The sequence below is a fragment of the Epinephelus lanceolatus genome, chromosome 5 (assembly GCF_041903045.1).
Source record: "Epinephelus lanceolatus isolate andai-2023 chromosome 5, ASM4190304v1, whole genome shotgun sequence".
In the NCBI taxonomy this organism is placed as follows: Eukaryota; Metazoa; Chordata; class Actinopteri; order Perciformes; family Serranidae; genus Epinephelus; species Epinephelus lanceolatus.
The window spans coordinates 33,981,042-33,999,045 of record NC_135738.1 but is presented as its reverse complement, the minus strand read 5'-3'; the positions used below and the strand labels follow the sequence as shown (position 1 = coordinate 33,999,045).

The 18,004-nt window shown below is 42.4% G+C and overlaps 1 protein-coding gene across 1 annotated transcript in view; it reads left to right on the top strand.

The window, feature by feature from the left end:
• cdh13 (cadherin 13, H-cadherin (heart)) overlaps nt 1–18,004 on the top strand; it is a 476,360-nt gene that overhangs the window by 174,473 nt on the left and 283,883 nt on the right. The window contains exon 4 of the mRNA XM_033635485.2: nt 10,263–10,376. Coding sequence (XP_033491376.1) covers nt 10,263–10,376 — 114 coding nt within the window. The remainder of the gene's footprint in view (nt 1–10,262; nt 10,377–18,004) is intronic.

Below are 18,004 nucleotides of genomic sequence, written 5' to 3'. Positions count from 1 at the left end.
ATTCAAATGTAACAACTGATAAGAGGCAAAATAATCTGAGTCCAAAAGCCTATTTATTTTGCTTTTGTTATGTTTCATGCATTTGCGGGCACTGAATGAAACGTAATATTGCATCCTGAGCAAAATCCTCATCCTGCAACAGCAAATAGATTTTCTTTAACCAAGCATTCAATGTTTAGTAAGGCTTTCTGGGGATGACTAAGACGTGACATCTTGCAACCACAGCACAACATCTCACATTGTACCTCACAACACAAATAATCTTCCTCTCTCTGTCTCCATCCCACTCACGCCATGGCTCTTTAGCTTGTTCTGTAGCTGTCATTTGTTAATTCTGTTTACTGCCTTTGTCTATTGTTTGTCGGTTTTTGCATCGGCTCCTCCATCTTTTGGTGAAATGGTTTAAATATATCTGCTAACTTACACATTTTTTCTAGCTTTCATGCGTGGGAGCAAGTTCTGGAGAGGAAACCAAAAGGTTTAACGTCATATTAACTTACAAGAGCAGCAAAACAAACCTTTACCTCTCAATTATTGATGTGCATTATTCAAAAACAGCTGTGCTAATTGTAACAATGCTTTGTCTCACATCAGATAAATACTAAAATCAGAGAGTACAAAGGGAAGCATGTGAAATGGTATTTAGCAGTGAAGATGACAGTAAACTACATTTTGATAAGACCTTCTGCCTAATGGTGCTTTGATTATCATGATTGAAAATGATAACCGAGCAGCCCATCATTTTTCAGCCAGTGATCATTTTTCAGAGAAGTAAAGCATAATTTTTACACCATTCCCAGGTCCAGCTTATCAATTAGTGCCACACTGTGTATTGCGGTCAGGCTCCAATTTGGCTTTTAGGAGCCTGTAGGGTCAAGAATATAAGTAGTATTGTTCAAATTTTGGAATAGATCCTAAAATTAGGTGACAAGTGAAGTAGAAGAGCTAAAATTAGATTATGAAAATGATGCTCAGGTCTCTTAGATTTAGTTAAAAGCCTCCCTTCTGGGTGCTGTATCAGCCGCAGATGAGAGAAACGTCTGACTGTGATGGAAGTCAAGGGAAACATGGATCATCACATGGATGACTTTTTCAGGTCAGCAGAGGATAACAAAGAAATTATTTTAGAAATTGGTTTTAAGAGGAAGAAATGGAGAAGTTTCTTGATACTCAAAAGTGCTGTAATATTACACCAACGGTAACAGAAATGAGTATAAATACTGTACAGATTAAATGCCTCTCTACAGTGCTAATGGCTGATAAACTCAAAACACAGTTGTCAAAACTTCGACACCCACACTGACATATTACAGATTTAGGATGTCCATTTAGGTTAATTGTGCTTTAGATAGCTGACACCCATATTGACTGATAGATAAACCAGTGGCAAAATGAGGTGATATACAAGAGGCCTTTTGGTGTGGCGCTCCTTCCAGCACCGCACCATCCTTTTAAAGCTGGTGAAATTTTAATGGCTTTCAATGTAAATGTGTTTCCTTTTAATTTCTTTTTCTTAGCTTTGCCGACAGACAACCAGCTAGCCACCATAACATGTGGAAACCTAGTGCTCATCCTCCGGTTTCCACTGGTAAGCTAACATTAGTCTTGACCACTCTGCACAGCGCACCGGCCAGGCCAGGTTGGCACTAGCTAGCTGGGCTGCAAAAAAACAGTTACACAATGTTAACTACTTTAGCACTATGCTTTCATATGTTAACGCAGCAAGTCACCTGTCTGTCTCCTGCTAGACCAAGTTGGAGTGCAGTGCAGTAAACTGAAGAGCAGCAAAATTAACCTACAGACCGACATGTGTTACCATTCAATAGTCTTCTCAGCGGTCAACCTCTGACATCCCTATCACAGATGTACATTTTTTTTCATATACTAAGAACACTTGATAAGTTAAGTTGTTGCTGTATTGTTTTTTAACATGACATTGCATATAGCACTGTCTGAACCATGTAATATGAAAGCAATTTATACAATAAACAATTATTGTGCCCAGTGTTTGTGCAATTAGGTAAACGTACGTCTAATAGGCGCAGTTTTGCATGACATCATTTTATAATGAGCCTGGTTTGAAACAGTTGTGTCTGGATTATTTTCCGTGCACTCTCCCCACTATCTGCAGGTGCGATTGTACACACACATATAATCACTTTGGCACAGTATTAATTAAATGAGCTAATTGAATATTTGAAATAACCATTAGTCATCAGTGTCTCACTGCATTCTGCTTGACTAAGATGAAAAGTGTTTATGCTTTGTTGATTATACTTTAACAGTGTGTGACACACACACATACAGACACATTGTGCTGTCAACACCAAGCTGGCTCCAGGAAAGAGTCTTTCCCCACAGACCCCCATGTTAAAATGTCCAATGTCACAACAGAAATATAGATGTTTACAGCCTGGTACAAAAAAAGGTTTTGGTCTCCGTAGAAAATTTGTAGGGGAATTAATTTTTTTTTTTTATAACTCACCTGTTTAAATTTTACTAAGGGTGTGGTCGCTTTAAGTGACAAGCTGTCTGTGAGGCGTTGCCACAGTCTATAGCCCGTTTAACACTTCCATAACGCTGTTATGCTGCCTTGTCATTCTGTACAAAACATATAAGTCTGGAATGGGATTACAGAGTTGTCTTGCCTTTAAACCGCCATTGGAGGTAGTAACAGCACCTAAACAAGGTCTGTATAAAAGGGACAGCTGGCAGGACGGGATCATGTTATGTCAACATGTTATGTGTGACCCACCGCAGGGGATTTAACCCTTGTGCATCGCTGTTAAATCCAGTTTAGCAGCTTCCTTAATTTGGTCCTCCATTAACGCGAGTAGTGGCGAAATACCTCAATAGCATTGTTAATGGTGTCTGTAGGATCTGTAGCGGTTGCCATTGTTGCTATCCTCAAAAGTTACCCACCGGCGTACAGCTTGACATCAGCGTGGCGCTGATTGGCTAATCGCTAGACCCCCGGCGTTCATTGGTCCGTCCAGCGTTTGGATGAGATAAATCGCAAATTCATTGAAGTATGCCAGACCAGTAATGCAAGCCTACTCAGTTGAGTGGGCGGGGTCTATGGTCTGGAACCAGGCTAGTAAAAGTTTTGACTCTCTAATAACCTATTATCTTATTTTGTTTTAGAAATAACGCAAAACTACAAGATCACTTCCAGAGGAAATGAAAAATGGTCTGAGAACACTTGCTCTTATATGAAGGCACACAAGGACAGGGGTCGACAAGGGATAAATGGGTTACATGTCCCCTTCAGTTGCGATATCTGTCCCTATTTCCATACTGTAAATCGAGTTGGACAGCTGTTTGAACCATTTTAACATGAGAGGATGTTTTTCCAAGTTGTACTGAACGCACCATGAGTGGGCTGGCAAGGTCCACACTTTTCTACTTCTTTTCTGGGGAGGATGTGGTCTACTGTATGTTTGTACAAAAATGTACAGTAAAGCTAAAGCTAGCAAGAATCAGAAAACCCTGCACTCATTCTGTAAATCAAAACATGTACGTTGAGTCAGGCCTTTTTTGATAACAGTTGTCTGACATTAAATGATGCCAATTTAGCTCAGTTAAAAAGCATAGCCAACTACTAGCTAATGGTTACCTTGGAAAGATTTTACACATAGATACTGCTGACTAACATAGATGAGCTTAGCTGTGTATTAGGACTGATTGATTGCATGACCTGGCTGCATATCCAAGAGTTTATTCCACACTGAATAGCTGTCCATCCCTGTCACCAGTGGCCGATGCTGGCCTTGATATTATCCATTTCTCACCATGTCTCCCACACATTGTCAGGAATGAGTAATGACACTTCTCAATATAGCATTGAGAGTGAAAATGGCAGAATGGACAAGGACGTGACTTTACTGCCACAGTAACTCTGCGCTCAGATGACAATGACAAAAGCTCCATCTTTCTCTCCCTCGCACATGCAGGGACACACACACAACTATACACATATTTACTGTACTGTAGTAGAGTAAATATGCATGTAAAAGCTATAAATGCTACACGTGTCCTCCAGTCTGGTTGGTCAAATATATTCAGATCTTCTCAACAAGACTTTCTATCTTGCCATGACACTTTCAACTCAGTACACTGAAATGCCCTAATGATCATTTGAGAGACAGAGAGAGAAGCAAATGTATTAAGGCTGGATCAGGGTTGATGGTGCGGCAGTAATTTATGAACAGGACACATTAAAGATTCATGGCTTCCTTCTCTTATGGTGTCACCGAGCTGTACGAACACTATTCATCACACATGCAGACTGCGGAGAGAAAAAGTGTGAAGAGCAGCTATTGCTAAGTGTGAGAAAAGAAAGAGGTAAAGCTGCAATGTGGCAGGTAAAAAGGTGCAAGTATGGAAAGTAGAGCTGCAAGTTGCCTTTTTCTAAAATACCCCGGGACGAGCTGTCCTCTACGAACAAGACAAACGTCTCTGTGTCCAACTGAACACACCTGTCAGTGCGTCTCGCTCTTTTGATCCACCTGCAGAACATTGATAGGTTTTCAAGTGCCATCACTCCCTTTCCATATCCGCTATATCGCAGCTCAGTGAAGACGTGGATTTGACGGCATGATCTGTCACAGCCCTAACCCCTGTCACCAGTCCCCACATTCAGCCACTAAAATTACCTCATGGTGCCTGTTTGCCTCACAGCTCTTCTTCCCCTCCTTCACAAATATCACACAGCTGAGACCTGTGCATGATGGGATTGATGCACTCATCCCCTGGCTTCAGACTCAGGCCGGATTTTTTACAGGCAGTGCTTAAAAGTCCATCAACCCTCATGCGAACTGGTCGCATACATGTACACACACCACTGCCTGTGCTCTTTAGACACAAAATAGATCCTATAATCTCTCACAGCTTTGTGCAGCGTTCTGTTTAACCGCTTCAGGTCCAGTTTCAGATTTCTGTCTTTGACATTTGGAAGGTCATCCGCCAGTGGGTCTGATAAGAGTGGCCATTTCAGAGACTGCTCGGTGTGTCTTTGGTTTGTTCTGGTCGGGTTGTGTTTATGATTACTGTGTCATTGTGTTCTCTCTGACCTTTGTAGCTAGGAGGGGGGTGGTGGGTGAGACGGTTAGTGGTGTGAGTGTTTGCTGTTGCCCTCTCTGTCTGAGTGTCGGCACTGTGCTGTAAACAAATGGCTCCGTTTTTTTCCCTCTTACCTGTTCTCTTTCCGTCATTCTGACAGGGTGAGAGTGGTGCCAGAGTCCCTGTCAGCCAAGAACAGGAGTGTGAACAGTAAACACGCAAACAATCCCCTGCATACACACACACACACACACACACACACACACACACACACAACCACAGCCCTGTGCAGTGCACATCGTCAATAAAGGGTTGTACAGTAGGCTATAAAAGATGAAGGACAAAAGAGACTATTTGCATTGCAAATGAAACCACAGAAACCTCAGGTCGGTATTTTCCCTTTCATATTGAAACTGTGTTGTCATCCTATCCAGGGCTCAACGACTGGGTTCGTTTCTGTGTTGTTTCTTTCACTCACATTGTTCTGTCATTTTGCTCAACATTTAGGCAGTGATTGCCTTTGCGTGGACAATGGACTGTGGTCACATGGGGCCAATTAGATTAGTGTGAGGAAGGTTCACTATGGTCCAACTGAAATCACATTTAGTTATCTCTTTACTGTCAAAAATACAGTCAAAGTGATATTTTTCTTTTTTGGTATAGTGTTTTTTATCATCAAGGAAGAAAAAGGTCTTTCGGAAAATAACAGAAAATGCTCTTTTTCAGCAAAGCCCCCTGGAGGATCATTTCAATGTCGAAGCCCTGGCAGTGGGAAGAAAGACAAAATAAACAAGCTCACACAGAAAAACTGGCTAAATCATTGGTATACGATGTGTGGTAATGAATGGTAAGGCAGCAGTTTGGTTATTACTATTCTGAATGGTCATAGTAATGAGAGGGTCTCAGGAGGATAAATATTTTGGTATTTTTCTGTGATTCAAAAGTTATATTTAAATTTGACACTGACACACTTGTCAACGAGCTACGACAATTTTTTTTTTTATATTTGCACAGAAATAGAGTAAATATTCCTGTGCTCAGTAGTAGTGCATAATTGAAGCCATTTTCTTATCTGTTTTGGATTACCGTGATGTTCTCTATAGACACACCTCTGCCTCTTAAACCCCAGACTCTGTTTATCACTTTGCCCTAGGATGTATTACCGGTAACCATTACTCTACTCATCGTTGCATCTTGCGTGAAAAGGTTGAGCAGCCATCCCTAACAATAAGATGTGATAGGCATTGGTTTCTTTTGTTCACAGAGCCCTAAATGGCAACATGCCTTCATTTATCACTTCTTTATTAAACTGGTCCCGTAGTCATTATACAACTCGTTCAAGTGGCTAATGCTTGAAGTCCCACATGCAAGCACTGAGTTTGGGGAAACTGACTTGAGTTGTTGTGCTGTAGACACTTGGAACAATTAAAAACACACATTCAGAGTTACCACGCTTGAACCTGTAGGTCAATTTAAAACCATAATTATAAACTACTCTGCTTTAAGTTTTAGGTTTAAGTTTAAGTTTATTTACTTTTATTAATCCCCCTGAGGAGAAATTCAATGTTTTCACTCTTGCTTGTCAATTACACACAGGTCTGAAAGACACACACATGCACAAACAGGACCTATACATGCACAATGTGGAGAGATGTCAGAGTGAGGGGGCTGCCCTTGGTGAGGCGCCCCGAGCGGTTGGGGGGTTTGGTGCCTTGCTCAAGGGCACCTCGGCAGTGCCCAGGAGGTGAACTGGCACCTCTCCAGCCACCAGTCCACGCTCCATATTTTGGTCCGGACAGGGACTCGAACAGACGACCCTCCAGTTCCCAACCCAAGTCCCTAAGTGTCTGTGTTCTGTTTTGTTTATTTGTTTTCTAGTGTTTTTCTGTGTTTTATTTTGTTTAAATTATACTGTCAACATTGCAAATGAGGGCATACCCTCAATGATTCCTCAAGATTGTTTGTTTCGTTTTGTCTATACTCCCGTTTCCATCTACCCTCATGTATGTATTGTCACTTCCTTGATTTTTTTGCACTGACCTTTGCATCAACAGAAAAAAATTATCCCTCGAAATGTAAATAAAGATTGAATGAATGATCAGACTAAAATGACATGAAGTAGCTAATCAAGCTAATTAACTTACTAGGTTGCACACTGAAGTTAGAAATGCACTTTCCCTGATGGGTGTTAGTTTGGTTGCTAGTTCAGCATACCAAGACAAACCACCAGATGAGTATTCGTGTTTGTGAGTTAGATGAGTAGCTTTAGCAGAAAAACTAACATGTTCAAAGTCTGTAGCAGACTGCTGTCTGGTTGTTGGTCAGAGTGACTGTCTCCCTATGAGTCAGCGCTGACCTCACTGCTCAATGCAAAGATTTCCTTTGCTGTACGAAACATTTTTGGCTAATTGCAAAGTGGGAGGGCTGCTGGTTCCTGGAAATGTTTTCCTTCTTTCTGTATTGAATACAGAGCATAGCCTACAGAATATTCAGAATACAGGGCACTTCCTTTCCAGCTTGGTCTTCAAACAGTCTCCTTATTGTTACTTTTCACAGAAACATAGGACTCTCACAGATAATGGAACAGCCCTATAGGATTATGCTATGTACACCAGTTTTAATTATTTCACCTCCGTTTCTGAGAAATCGTGTTTTTTCCCATCATTTTGACATGCTGGAGAAGTCAAAACACAGCAACACCAATGAGCCTCAGCTGCCGTTGCCCTGGAGAAGAGGTCGTTTAAAGGTGTGAATCAGAGCACATTAAAACACTGTCTTTACAGTTGAGAAATAACACAGTGCCATAGTTGGGCAATTCATACCAGGATTTAAACATGACTTGATTTAAGGTGCAGTAATGTAATTTCAGTGTTGTCAATCTCATCCTTAGCTTTCACTTGCTATTAGTGCTACACGCTGCATCTCTAGGGAGTTGTAGTTATTATCTTCCTTGAAAGTTTTTATATACAACAACTCGTTCCTTTGGTTTTTCATCAAAGAACCAGATATTTTTAAAAGCAGTTCTAAATTTTATGTACTGATGATTTATTGGGAAGAGTTTCACACTGATTCACACTGTAAAAGAGCTCCAACTTCGAGTCATGTGACTTTATCTATGGGGAAAATGAATTGGACTTACTTGTAGAACTTCTGGAAGCAGGGGTGCCCGAAATAACCTCACCTACTTTACCATGTATGGCTCTCTGACTGGTAGGTGCAAAGACACAGGGTGCTATCCTGACACAAAAAGATGTAAACCTTTCTTTCTTTTGGGTACTGTAATTGTCTCAAAGATGAGCATGGACATAAACTTACAGAGCATATATGTATGCTGTAGCAGGAAAAAAGTCTTTAAGCAAGTGATTAATATCCCCGGATCAATCATACTAAATACAGCGTTTACTGGGTGAAGAATGGAGGCTTTACAATAAACGTGATATCAGTGAGGAGTTCCCTGCTGAGAGTGAAAAAAAGAGAAATGTATGAGAAGAAAAGCAGCAGGGGCTAATCACCAATGACGCACATTATACACTCTAGTTTCTCCCACTTTGTGTGTGTGTGTGTGTGTGTGTGTGTGTGTGTGTGTGTGTGTTTCAGTTGAAATAGTTTTGCCAGATCAGAGGCAAACTGTTATAGGGCAAGTGAATTGAGTTACTTGCTGTAGTCTGTATAGAAGTTACGCATGATCATTTGCTTGGATAACAGTACCTTTCTGTACTCATGTTTGAACCTTGCAGTATGATTACCATCAATATAAGATAGACTTTACCCAATAGAATGATGCCTAAACTATTAAGACTAGCTGATAATGGGTGCCCTGGCAGCTGACGGGTTAGAGCACACACGATTAAGGCTGAGTCCCGGGCAGCGTCGATGGTTTGAGTCTGGCCCAGGACCCTTTGCTGCAGGTCTACCCCTCTCTCTCTCCTTTTGTGTCATTCTCACCATCACAATAAAGCATCAAAATGCCCAAAAATCCTTTTTTTACCTTTTAAAAAAAGAAACTAGTAGATATAACTTGCCGTGGCTTTTGTGCTGAAAAAGTGAATCTCAAAGACCTTTTATGGTTGTTTTCCTTTGTCACCTTCTCAGTCGGCAGATTAGCCCTATGTGCAGGTAAATGGCTTTCCCTCTGACCCGACTTGTGATTATTTTGGGAGATCGGGATGCATCACTGAACAGTGCCGCACTGCTTGTGAAGCTGTAATTGTATCTCCGGGTAGTAGGTTGTGAAAGACATAAACAGAGCCAGACTGAGGGCAAAATTAAATTTACAGGATGTAAGGCAAAATGTGGTTCATTGAAATGTATGTTAAATGATATAAATTGAAGTAAATTACATCAAGTAGTTTTTATTTTAATTTCAGTGTGTCTAACAAAGCATAAGCATGTTTTGTGGACATTTTTTGTAGTGCTATGTGTATGTGTGTGTGTTTGTTGTCCCTCCTCGGCTCGTGTCCAGGTATGCAGACAGTCAGCAGCCTGTCCTCCCCGCGAGGTCATCACCTCCATGTTAGCAGCCAGGATTCCAGCTTCCTGTTCATGGTGTCAGTGACAGACATTATTATCATCACCATCCAAGCAGAGGGGGCCTAACTGTATCAAAGATCTGAAAGTGAAGAAGAGAGGGGGGGGATCTCTCGCTGTATTATACAGTAACAACCACGTCTTTGTTGACAGCAGCAGGAGGATGGAAGATGAAATTAGATTATGCTATTGTGCTCTCAAGAGCAAAAATAACATTTCAGATTGGCTTTTTCTGCATGAACAACACAACTACTCTGCCAAAACCATGTCATCTCTTATTTCTTCAGTTTTACCATCCCTTTGTCTCAGTTGCTCTTGCTTTACTATTTTATCTTTGTTGCTTCTCTCTCCCGTCCTTATTTAACATATTGGCTGAATGAATTAAAGTGAATCTTCGTATTCCTTATAGTACCTACCGCTCTGCCATTGGACTTGGGAATCACTCCAAACGTGTAGCTTATTTTAACATTTTCTCAACATTTCAAAATGCAGACATTACCACTTGCTGTGTGTGTTTTTAATGCATCCTCTATGGGGTTCAGGGTAAATGGCTAACAACATGTTAACAAGTACAACACAGGAGAACACTTCACAGTGCGGCTTGGCAAGACATAAAATGTAAAGGATTGCTGTTTCAAAGTTTAACAGTATGGTTTTTCATCTTTGTGTTTTAGGATATCCTGGGTGTTGGCCAGACACTGCCATTCAGATCTAAGAGATCCCTGCTGGTCCCTCCTATGATTGTAACTGAGAACCAGAGAGCTCCCTTCCCCAGGATCATTGGCAGGGTAAGAAACACACGGTCCTATCATAAACTCAGGTGGGCTTGATTTCCCAACAGCATCCAAGTCTTGCACTGGTACTATTTCATGACAAGGAAAAACAATGTTCTGCCTGGAGAAAGAAAATTGCCCAGGTACAGGACCACAGATTCTATATGTGCATTATTTAGAGGTTTGGAAAATATTATTTTTATGGTCTGTGACAGTTTGGTCATTTTTGTGAATTTTTGCCATGGTCCTTCAACAGAAAGATACGGCATTCTACTTCTCTGCATCTGTTACACGGCTCCACAGTCAATTTATGGCAAATATAAAGATGGTGACTGCAGCTATACAGAGAAATATTAAGAAAAAGTGAAAAGAGAAGTTCTGTGATTATGATTTCACGTCAAATAGCAGACAAGCATCAAGTGGGTCTGTAAAGTCATTGCCAACCACTGTTATGTCACAAGATGCTTTACAAAGTTCTTTGTATATTTCATATTTCATATATTTCATTGATCTAGTGTCAACAAAGTCTATTTGCATTGATTTTTTCTGCAGAAAAAAAAATACATTCCAGATGTACTGTATTCGTATTCAGATATCCCATCAAATGCATTCTGGCAAGCTTATTAGCATTTTACTTAAAGTGCAGCTTGCAGGTTAAATTTTTTTTAAAAATATACATAACCTTGTCTGAAAATTACCGTATGAGAAGTTAATTCAGAATGTATTATGGTTTACATGACATAAGGGCACAAATTCAGAGGAAAAAGTGGCTCTTCACGAGAGGGACTCTGCGTCTTTGACCCTGCCTCTGTCCAATGCGCAGTAGTAGGTGGTAGTGAGTCTGAGCGGTAGTAAACTTGTGAGTTAGTATTTTTTTCGGTTGTTAACAGTGCATTTCCCCATTTGTGATTATGCCGAATTATTGTGTTTCTGCAGGTTGCGCAAACTCGAGTCTGTCAGGACATCGAGTCCACCGTTTTCCGGACAGAAAAAGGAGTGGAGTTAGTTTTCGTGCCTGGGTGCGTTTTGTGCAGGTGAAGAAGCGCGATTTCACGGCTTCATCTATGACCAAAAACGCGGTGGTGTGCAGTGCTCATTTTGGACAGGAGGATTATGTTCCTGCCGGAGCCCGCCCGCCCTCGCACATACCCTCGAGGCTCGCGGCCCCGCGCCTTGGAGACCCGAGCCTCGGGGGTATGTGTGGGGTGGACGGGCTCCGCGGAGAGGGAGTCCTCCGTGTTTGAGACAGCAGCGGGTGGCGTGAGGGTTGATGGGCAGTGTGAGACATGTTATGTCTGGTCTGGGGGTCAGTTTCTCCACCAGAGCCTAGAAGGTATCCACCTCCCTGCAGCACATACTCTCCACAGCTGAGGACATGGCCTGGCAGTTCCCACACAAGCACCTATCATACAAAAAATTATCAGGAAATCTTCGTATCTCTCTCTCTCTTTCCCTCTCCCCTGCGGACGTGAATACACTGTAATGCGGAGTTATAACACGCATAGCAAGATACATCTGATACAAGCTGATATTTGCGCATTAGTTTCTGTATGGGTAAATAGCATTAGTTATCTAATACTGGCAGAACTATTGGTAGCTTTGTTATAACCTGATACGTGATGGCAAACTTAATGTTGTGATGTGAACACCAAGACACCTGCCAGTTCTCCACTGGCACCACAGCTCTATTTCTCTCCTGTGGCCGTTATTTCTCCTAACCCTGATCTGTTCCTGGTCTCTTGGGCGCCTAGCAAGCTCATAAGTATAAGCCTGTGGGCCGTCATATGCATATGAATGTACATTTTCAACCTCTTCAGTCTCAAAACTAGTACTGGGATCCATGTTTATTAATGATACACTCAGTCGAACTCTGCCGGACTCCCTTATGCTACGTCACTTCCAGTTAGTGGGTTTTTAGATGCGGAAGCAAAATTCTCTCACAAAACGACCCCAAAAGTCACTGTAGTGTGTATATGTTTTTGTTTTTTGTTTTAATCAAGTTTCTACATCATTTACCTACACATTTATTCACCATGGTCTCCAACCTGCAAATTAGGCTTTAAATGACTTTTACCTGAGCTTAGATCTCTTAAACACCATGCAGTTAGGGTCTGTCCCAATACCCCCCCTTAGTCCTACCCCTTGGCGCGTTCCTGCGAGGGGTAGGGGTGTCCCACTTTCTTTTTGCGTGTAGGGGTAGGGGGCATAATGAGGGGTAGTGGGTATGAAACTAGCCCTTCGGAGCGAGGGATTTCAGATGCTGACTTGCCAGCGAGGGGTAGATGTCGCCATGGCTACCACCGAGCAAGAGACGGGGAAAAAAGTTCATACATAGCTAACGTTACTGTCGCTAGGTTGCTTGTTAGCTAGCTAGCTAGCTCGCACTATCTGGTGTCTGTTATCTGTCCTCTTCTGCAAAATTGTCAGATTTTTCACATTACAATAACACGCCAGCTCGTATAACTATGCTGCCTTGTAATGTTAGCTGGTTAGCTAGCTAGCTAGCTAGCAGAAGTCCCCTGTCGTCTGTCGTTCATCAAACGAAGCATGATGAATACAGCAAACGCAGTAGGTAGGATGAACTCAACCGGAGACTCCATTGTAGATGCCGGTTGGAAATGTAGATGGCTTGCAGCTTCCTGTTTAAAATAGTAATTTATGCCTGAATGTAACCAACGCGGTGACATAGTGAGTGGTGGACGGGGTATTGGGATTGGGCCTTATTCTGATAAGATACAAACTCACTAATAGGCCGTTAGGTGAACACAGTTACTGTTTCATCTCGTTCCGACATCTGGGGACTACACGATTTTTACTTCATAAAAAAGATTGATACATGTTCAGCTAATCAGCGGGAGTTCATAGCTCATAACCCCGCGAGAGTCCTGTGATCGGGGTCGTAATTCGGCACTTGTTCCGTCTGAGCGTATTGATCAGTTCCGCCTGAGCGTAATGAGATTTGGTATGCGAGTGGTGGCATGGCCGTCACTTGATCGCGCTACACCAATAAGGTATCTGCATTTTGTGTCGCCATGGTTTCATTCAGCAGAGTGAAACAGACCCGGAAGTCCTCAAAAGTGAGTAGAAATGAGCTGAAGCAGCGCTATTCACATCGCCGTGTCCATGAAACACGATGAGACAAATAGACAATAAGGTGAACTAAGCAAAAATGTCTTAAAACACATTTGATTCAATACCTGGGCATAACCGACGTATTATTACATTGACAGCATAGCTACAGAAGACGAGAACGGCCATGTATTTTTTTATTTTTTGTGTGCACTGTTATCTCGTGATAATGACTTATTATTTTGTTACCTCGATATAACAAAGATTGTTTTCCCGTGATAATTGTCAAGTCTGATGATTGTGCACTGGTTAATGTGATCATCGTGATTTCAGCCTACAAGAGCTGCCGTGGTCCTGCTAGATGCCTCCTGCTGCTTGCTGTTATCATTAGTCACACTTCTACTGTTATTATACACATATGATTATTGTCACATACCGCAGGCTATATTTCCAAATAGTCGCCGGGTGGCATACAGCCGCCAGGCACCTAATAGCCGCTGGGGGTTTGCCCCCATTTTGCGTATTAAACGCTGGGGCGTTATTATTTCCTCATTCATTGCCTCAAGGAGGGACAGCCATGCAGGCAGGGAGAGAGCAGCTCGCGAGGGCTGCTCTCTCCCTGCCTGCAGGGCTGAGGGACTGTTTGCGCTTTAACGCACGGGTCGGTGGTGAAGTGGCGCACATGACTCGTGCTATGGACGGACAGACGGACGGACAGACAACCACATATCTAAAACTCCTCTGGTAATTTCATTAAAAGGCATGGCATATAGGTCCACAGTAGCTTATTGTTATTATTATTATTATTATTATTATTGGGTCTTATAAGAGTGGGCTATGAGTACCAGACCATCAGATCACAGCATCCGCGGTGAGAGGACAAGGAATTGTGTGCGCTTTTACGCACGTGAGTGTAAGTGATCATGGATATTTGATGTAGGAAAGATGTAGCCAGATGTATTACCTGTTTTAGATACGTGGCTGTCCGTCCGTCTGTCCGTCCGTAGCATGAGTCATGCGCACCACTTCACCACCGACCCGTGCGTTAAAGCGCAAACAGTCCCTCAGCCCTGCAGGCAGGGAGAGAGCAGCCCTCGCGAGCTGCTCTCTCCCTGCCTGCATGGCTGTCCCTCCTTGAGGCAATGAATGAGGAAATAATAACGCCCCAGCGTTTAATACGCAAAATGGGGGCAAACCCCCAGCGGCTATTAGGTGCCCGGCGGCTGTATGCCACCCGGCGACTATTTGGAAATATAGCCTACGGTATGTGACAATAATCATACGTGTATAATAACAGTAGAAGTGTGACTAATGATAACAGCAAGCAGCAGGAGGCATCTAGCAGGACCACGGCAGCTCTTGTAGGCTGAAATCAAGACGATCACATTAACCAGTGCACAATCATCAGACTTGACAATTATCACGGGAAAACAATCTTTGTTATATCGAGATAATGAAATAATAAGTCGTTATCATGAGATAACTGCACACAAAAAAATAAAAAAATACATGGCCGTTCTCGTCTTCTGTAGCTATGCTGTCAATGTAATAATACGTCGGTTATGCCCAGGTATTGAATCAAATGTGTTTTAAGACATTTTTGCTTAGTTCACCGTGTTTCATGGACACGACGATGTGAATAGCGCTGTTTCAGCTCATTTCTACTCACTTTTGAGGACTTCCGGGTCTGTTTTCCTCTGCTGAATGAAACCATGGTGACACGAAATGCGGGTACCTTATTGGTGTAGCGCAATCACGTGACGGCCGTGCCACCACTTGCGTACCAAATCTCATTACGCTCAGGCGGAACTGATCAATACGCTCAGACCAAACAAGTGCCGAATTACGACCCCGATCACAGGACTCTTGCGGGGTTATGAGCTACGAACTCCCGCTGATTAGCTGAACGTGTATCGATTTTTTTTTTATGAAGTAAAGATCGTGTAGTCCCCAGATGTCGGAGCAGAAATCAGTTCCTGTAAGACTTTTTCTGATTCACCTTACGGCCTATAAAGTAGGGATGGGCATCAATTTTCGATTATCGATGATTGATTGTTAAGGCTTTTGATCGATCACAAATAATTTTGATCAATAGTCGCAGTGTTTCCCCTACAATGCCTGGCATAGGTCCAGCGAGGGGCCTACGAGACCCCCGCCGGACCTATGCCAGGCAAAAAATCAGAAACAGACGGAGGCTCTCATCACTCTCCAAAGCCTTGGCGGCTTCCCTTGAGGCCTCTGAAAACACTACGCCATTGAAAGACGGAGGTTTTGCTGAAAACTGAAGCCTGTAACTCTGGCTGGCAACGGTTGTAAACACCCAGGGGTGAATTGCGCATGCGCGCCATTCTTCCTCTTTGGCCTGGGGGTTTGAAGCTCAAAACTGGGGCAGCTGCGCTCTCTTGCGGGGACAGTCTGCACTGCACTCTTTTGTTTTCTCTCTTTTGAAATACTCGCTTATCAATTAATCGATAATTGATAGTTAATTTTTTTGATGATCGAATAATGAATTTTGATCGTTTGCCCATCCCGACTATAAAGCCCCTTTTCCAGCGAGCAGTATGGTACTGAACAGTTCAGTTTGGCACGCTGTATTTTCCCGTTTCCACTGTGAAAAGTTGTGGATGGTACCAATGGAACTGTTCTGTACCGTCCCCATTTTTGGTCACCCCTCTGTTGGGGTACCTGTTTAACAGATCTGGTACTAAAATGTTGAGCTGTCAACACTGCAGTCCGTCGATTGGTCATCAAGGGACGGTCACTCTGCTCAGGGCTGAATTGTGGCTGGTTTTGAAGCTCATGTAACCACTGTTCATACCCTGGAGAGTTTACTGTACCTATAAAATGAAATTATGTTTTGCTGCTTCTTGCAGCAGCTGGAGTTGGAGAAAAAATAACCGGCGACTTTTAAGGATGAACGTTTACTTGCAATGTTACTCAATGCATGAGCTGACGACGTGAATCCGTTAATAGTCCTTAAATTTCACTATGACAACTTTGACCATTCAATTAGTTTCACACGGCAGACACTTTAAGTAATCAGTGGATCTTTATATATTGTGTATTTATATATATTAACAGCATATATCCCAGTCCTCACTCAGAGAAAAAAAGGGACTAAATGCACAAAATTTTAAATATCTCATCGATAGAGACTCTCACTGCAGCCTATTTTATTTTGTTCTGTAAATGTCAGCATGCAACCCCAAAAACAAGAGGCAGACTTCCACCTATGTCACCAGTAATGAGGAAATACAGTGAGTGCTCGACGGAGCAGTGAGTGACAACAACCCCACCCACATTTAAGAGTACTGTTTGCAGTGGAAACGCTAGGGTCTAGGTACCATGTCTGAATAGGGTTGCCACCTTGGATTTCTGAAAAAAAGGGACACTCGACCAAATGTTTGAGGCGGAGGGTTCGGCCATTATTACTAGTTCAGACTGACCAATGAACATGAAATTCGGACATAGGAGACCAGATTTGCCATCATTCCATGTTCTTCTATGTGCCTGTATTTTATATTAATTTTTATATCAATGAAAAAAACAAATCTGTGTTACTAAATTCTTACATTTTTACATGTATCTCACCATAGCAAGTTGGAAGTTGACATATTCTGCCATATATGAAGAAAGGAGACTCTCTGGAATCTGGCAATATAAGAACCATGATGATGGGACATTCTGTCACTTCACAGCTGTCCAAAACATGTGGTTTGTGCCAGGCAGACATGATTGACAGTATTTTTCATTATTGCAAGAAATTCCATTGACTCATTCACAAGTCAAAAATGTGTTTTATCTGAAAGAAACATGCAATATTTACATCTAAGATCATAGAAAAATAGTCACCCAAGTGCAATGATGTCCTCCAAGATAATATTTGCCACTTTGATTGCAGTAAAAAAAAAAAAAAATTGGGCATTGGTGGGGGGCACGTGTCCCCCTCAATGTATATGGTGACTACGGCCCTGTCAGCATGCATAATTAGGCTGCAGTTGTCTGGGTGCACAAGGGTGAAGTGGCTGGTCTTGTCATACAAAGTTTGATGGAGTGTCATCTGGACAATATGGAGATATTTGCATCTTGAAAACCGGATGACAGCACAATGATGTGTGTGGTATCATAGGAAAGCTCTGGTCCTGCGCTTTCATGTGATATGCGTGGCATTTCTGTGCGAGCCTGCATTCGCGAGTAATCCATCCAAGAGTAATGTGTGTGCAAAGCTGTATGAAAGCTCTGTTATACATCATTTTAGTGTAACTTTATCATTTTTTTTCGCTGTGAAAACATTCGGAAAGCTACGATTCCGCTGTTTCACGTGATATGCGTGGCTTCTCGCTATGACGCACGGTCGCGGAGAAAAACCATAGAGAAGAGCAGGTGTGAATTTGGACGCACTATGCGTCGTTCTGGATGGACTCCTTGGCCTGCTGCTGCATTTTCCCCAAAAAACGGGACAAATTGTGTCCCCGGAGAGATTTTTTTTTTTCCCCGGGACAGCTGATGAAAAAAGAGAACAATTCTGGGAAAAACAGGACGGGTGGCAACTCTGTGTCTGAAGGGTTATCTTT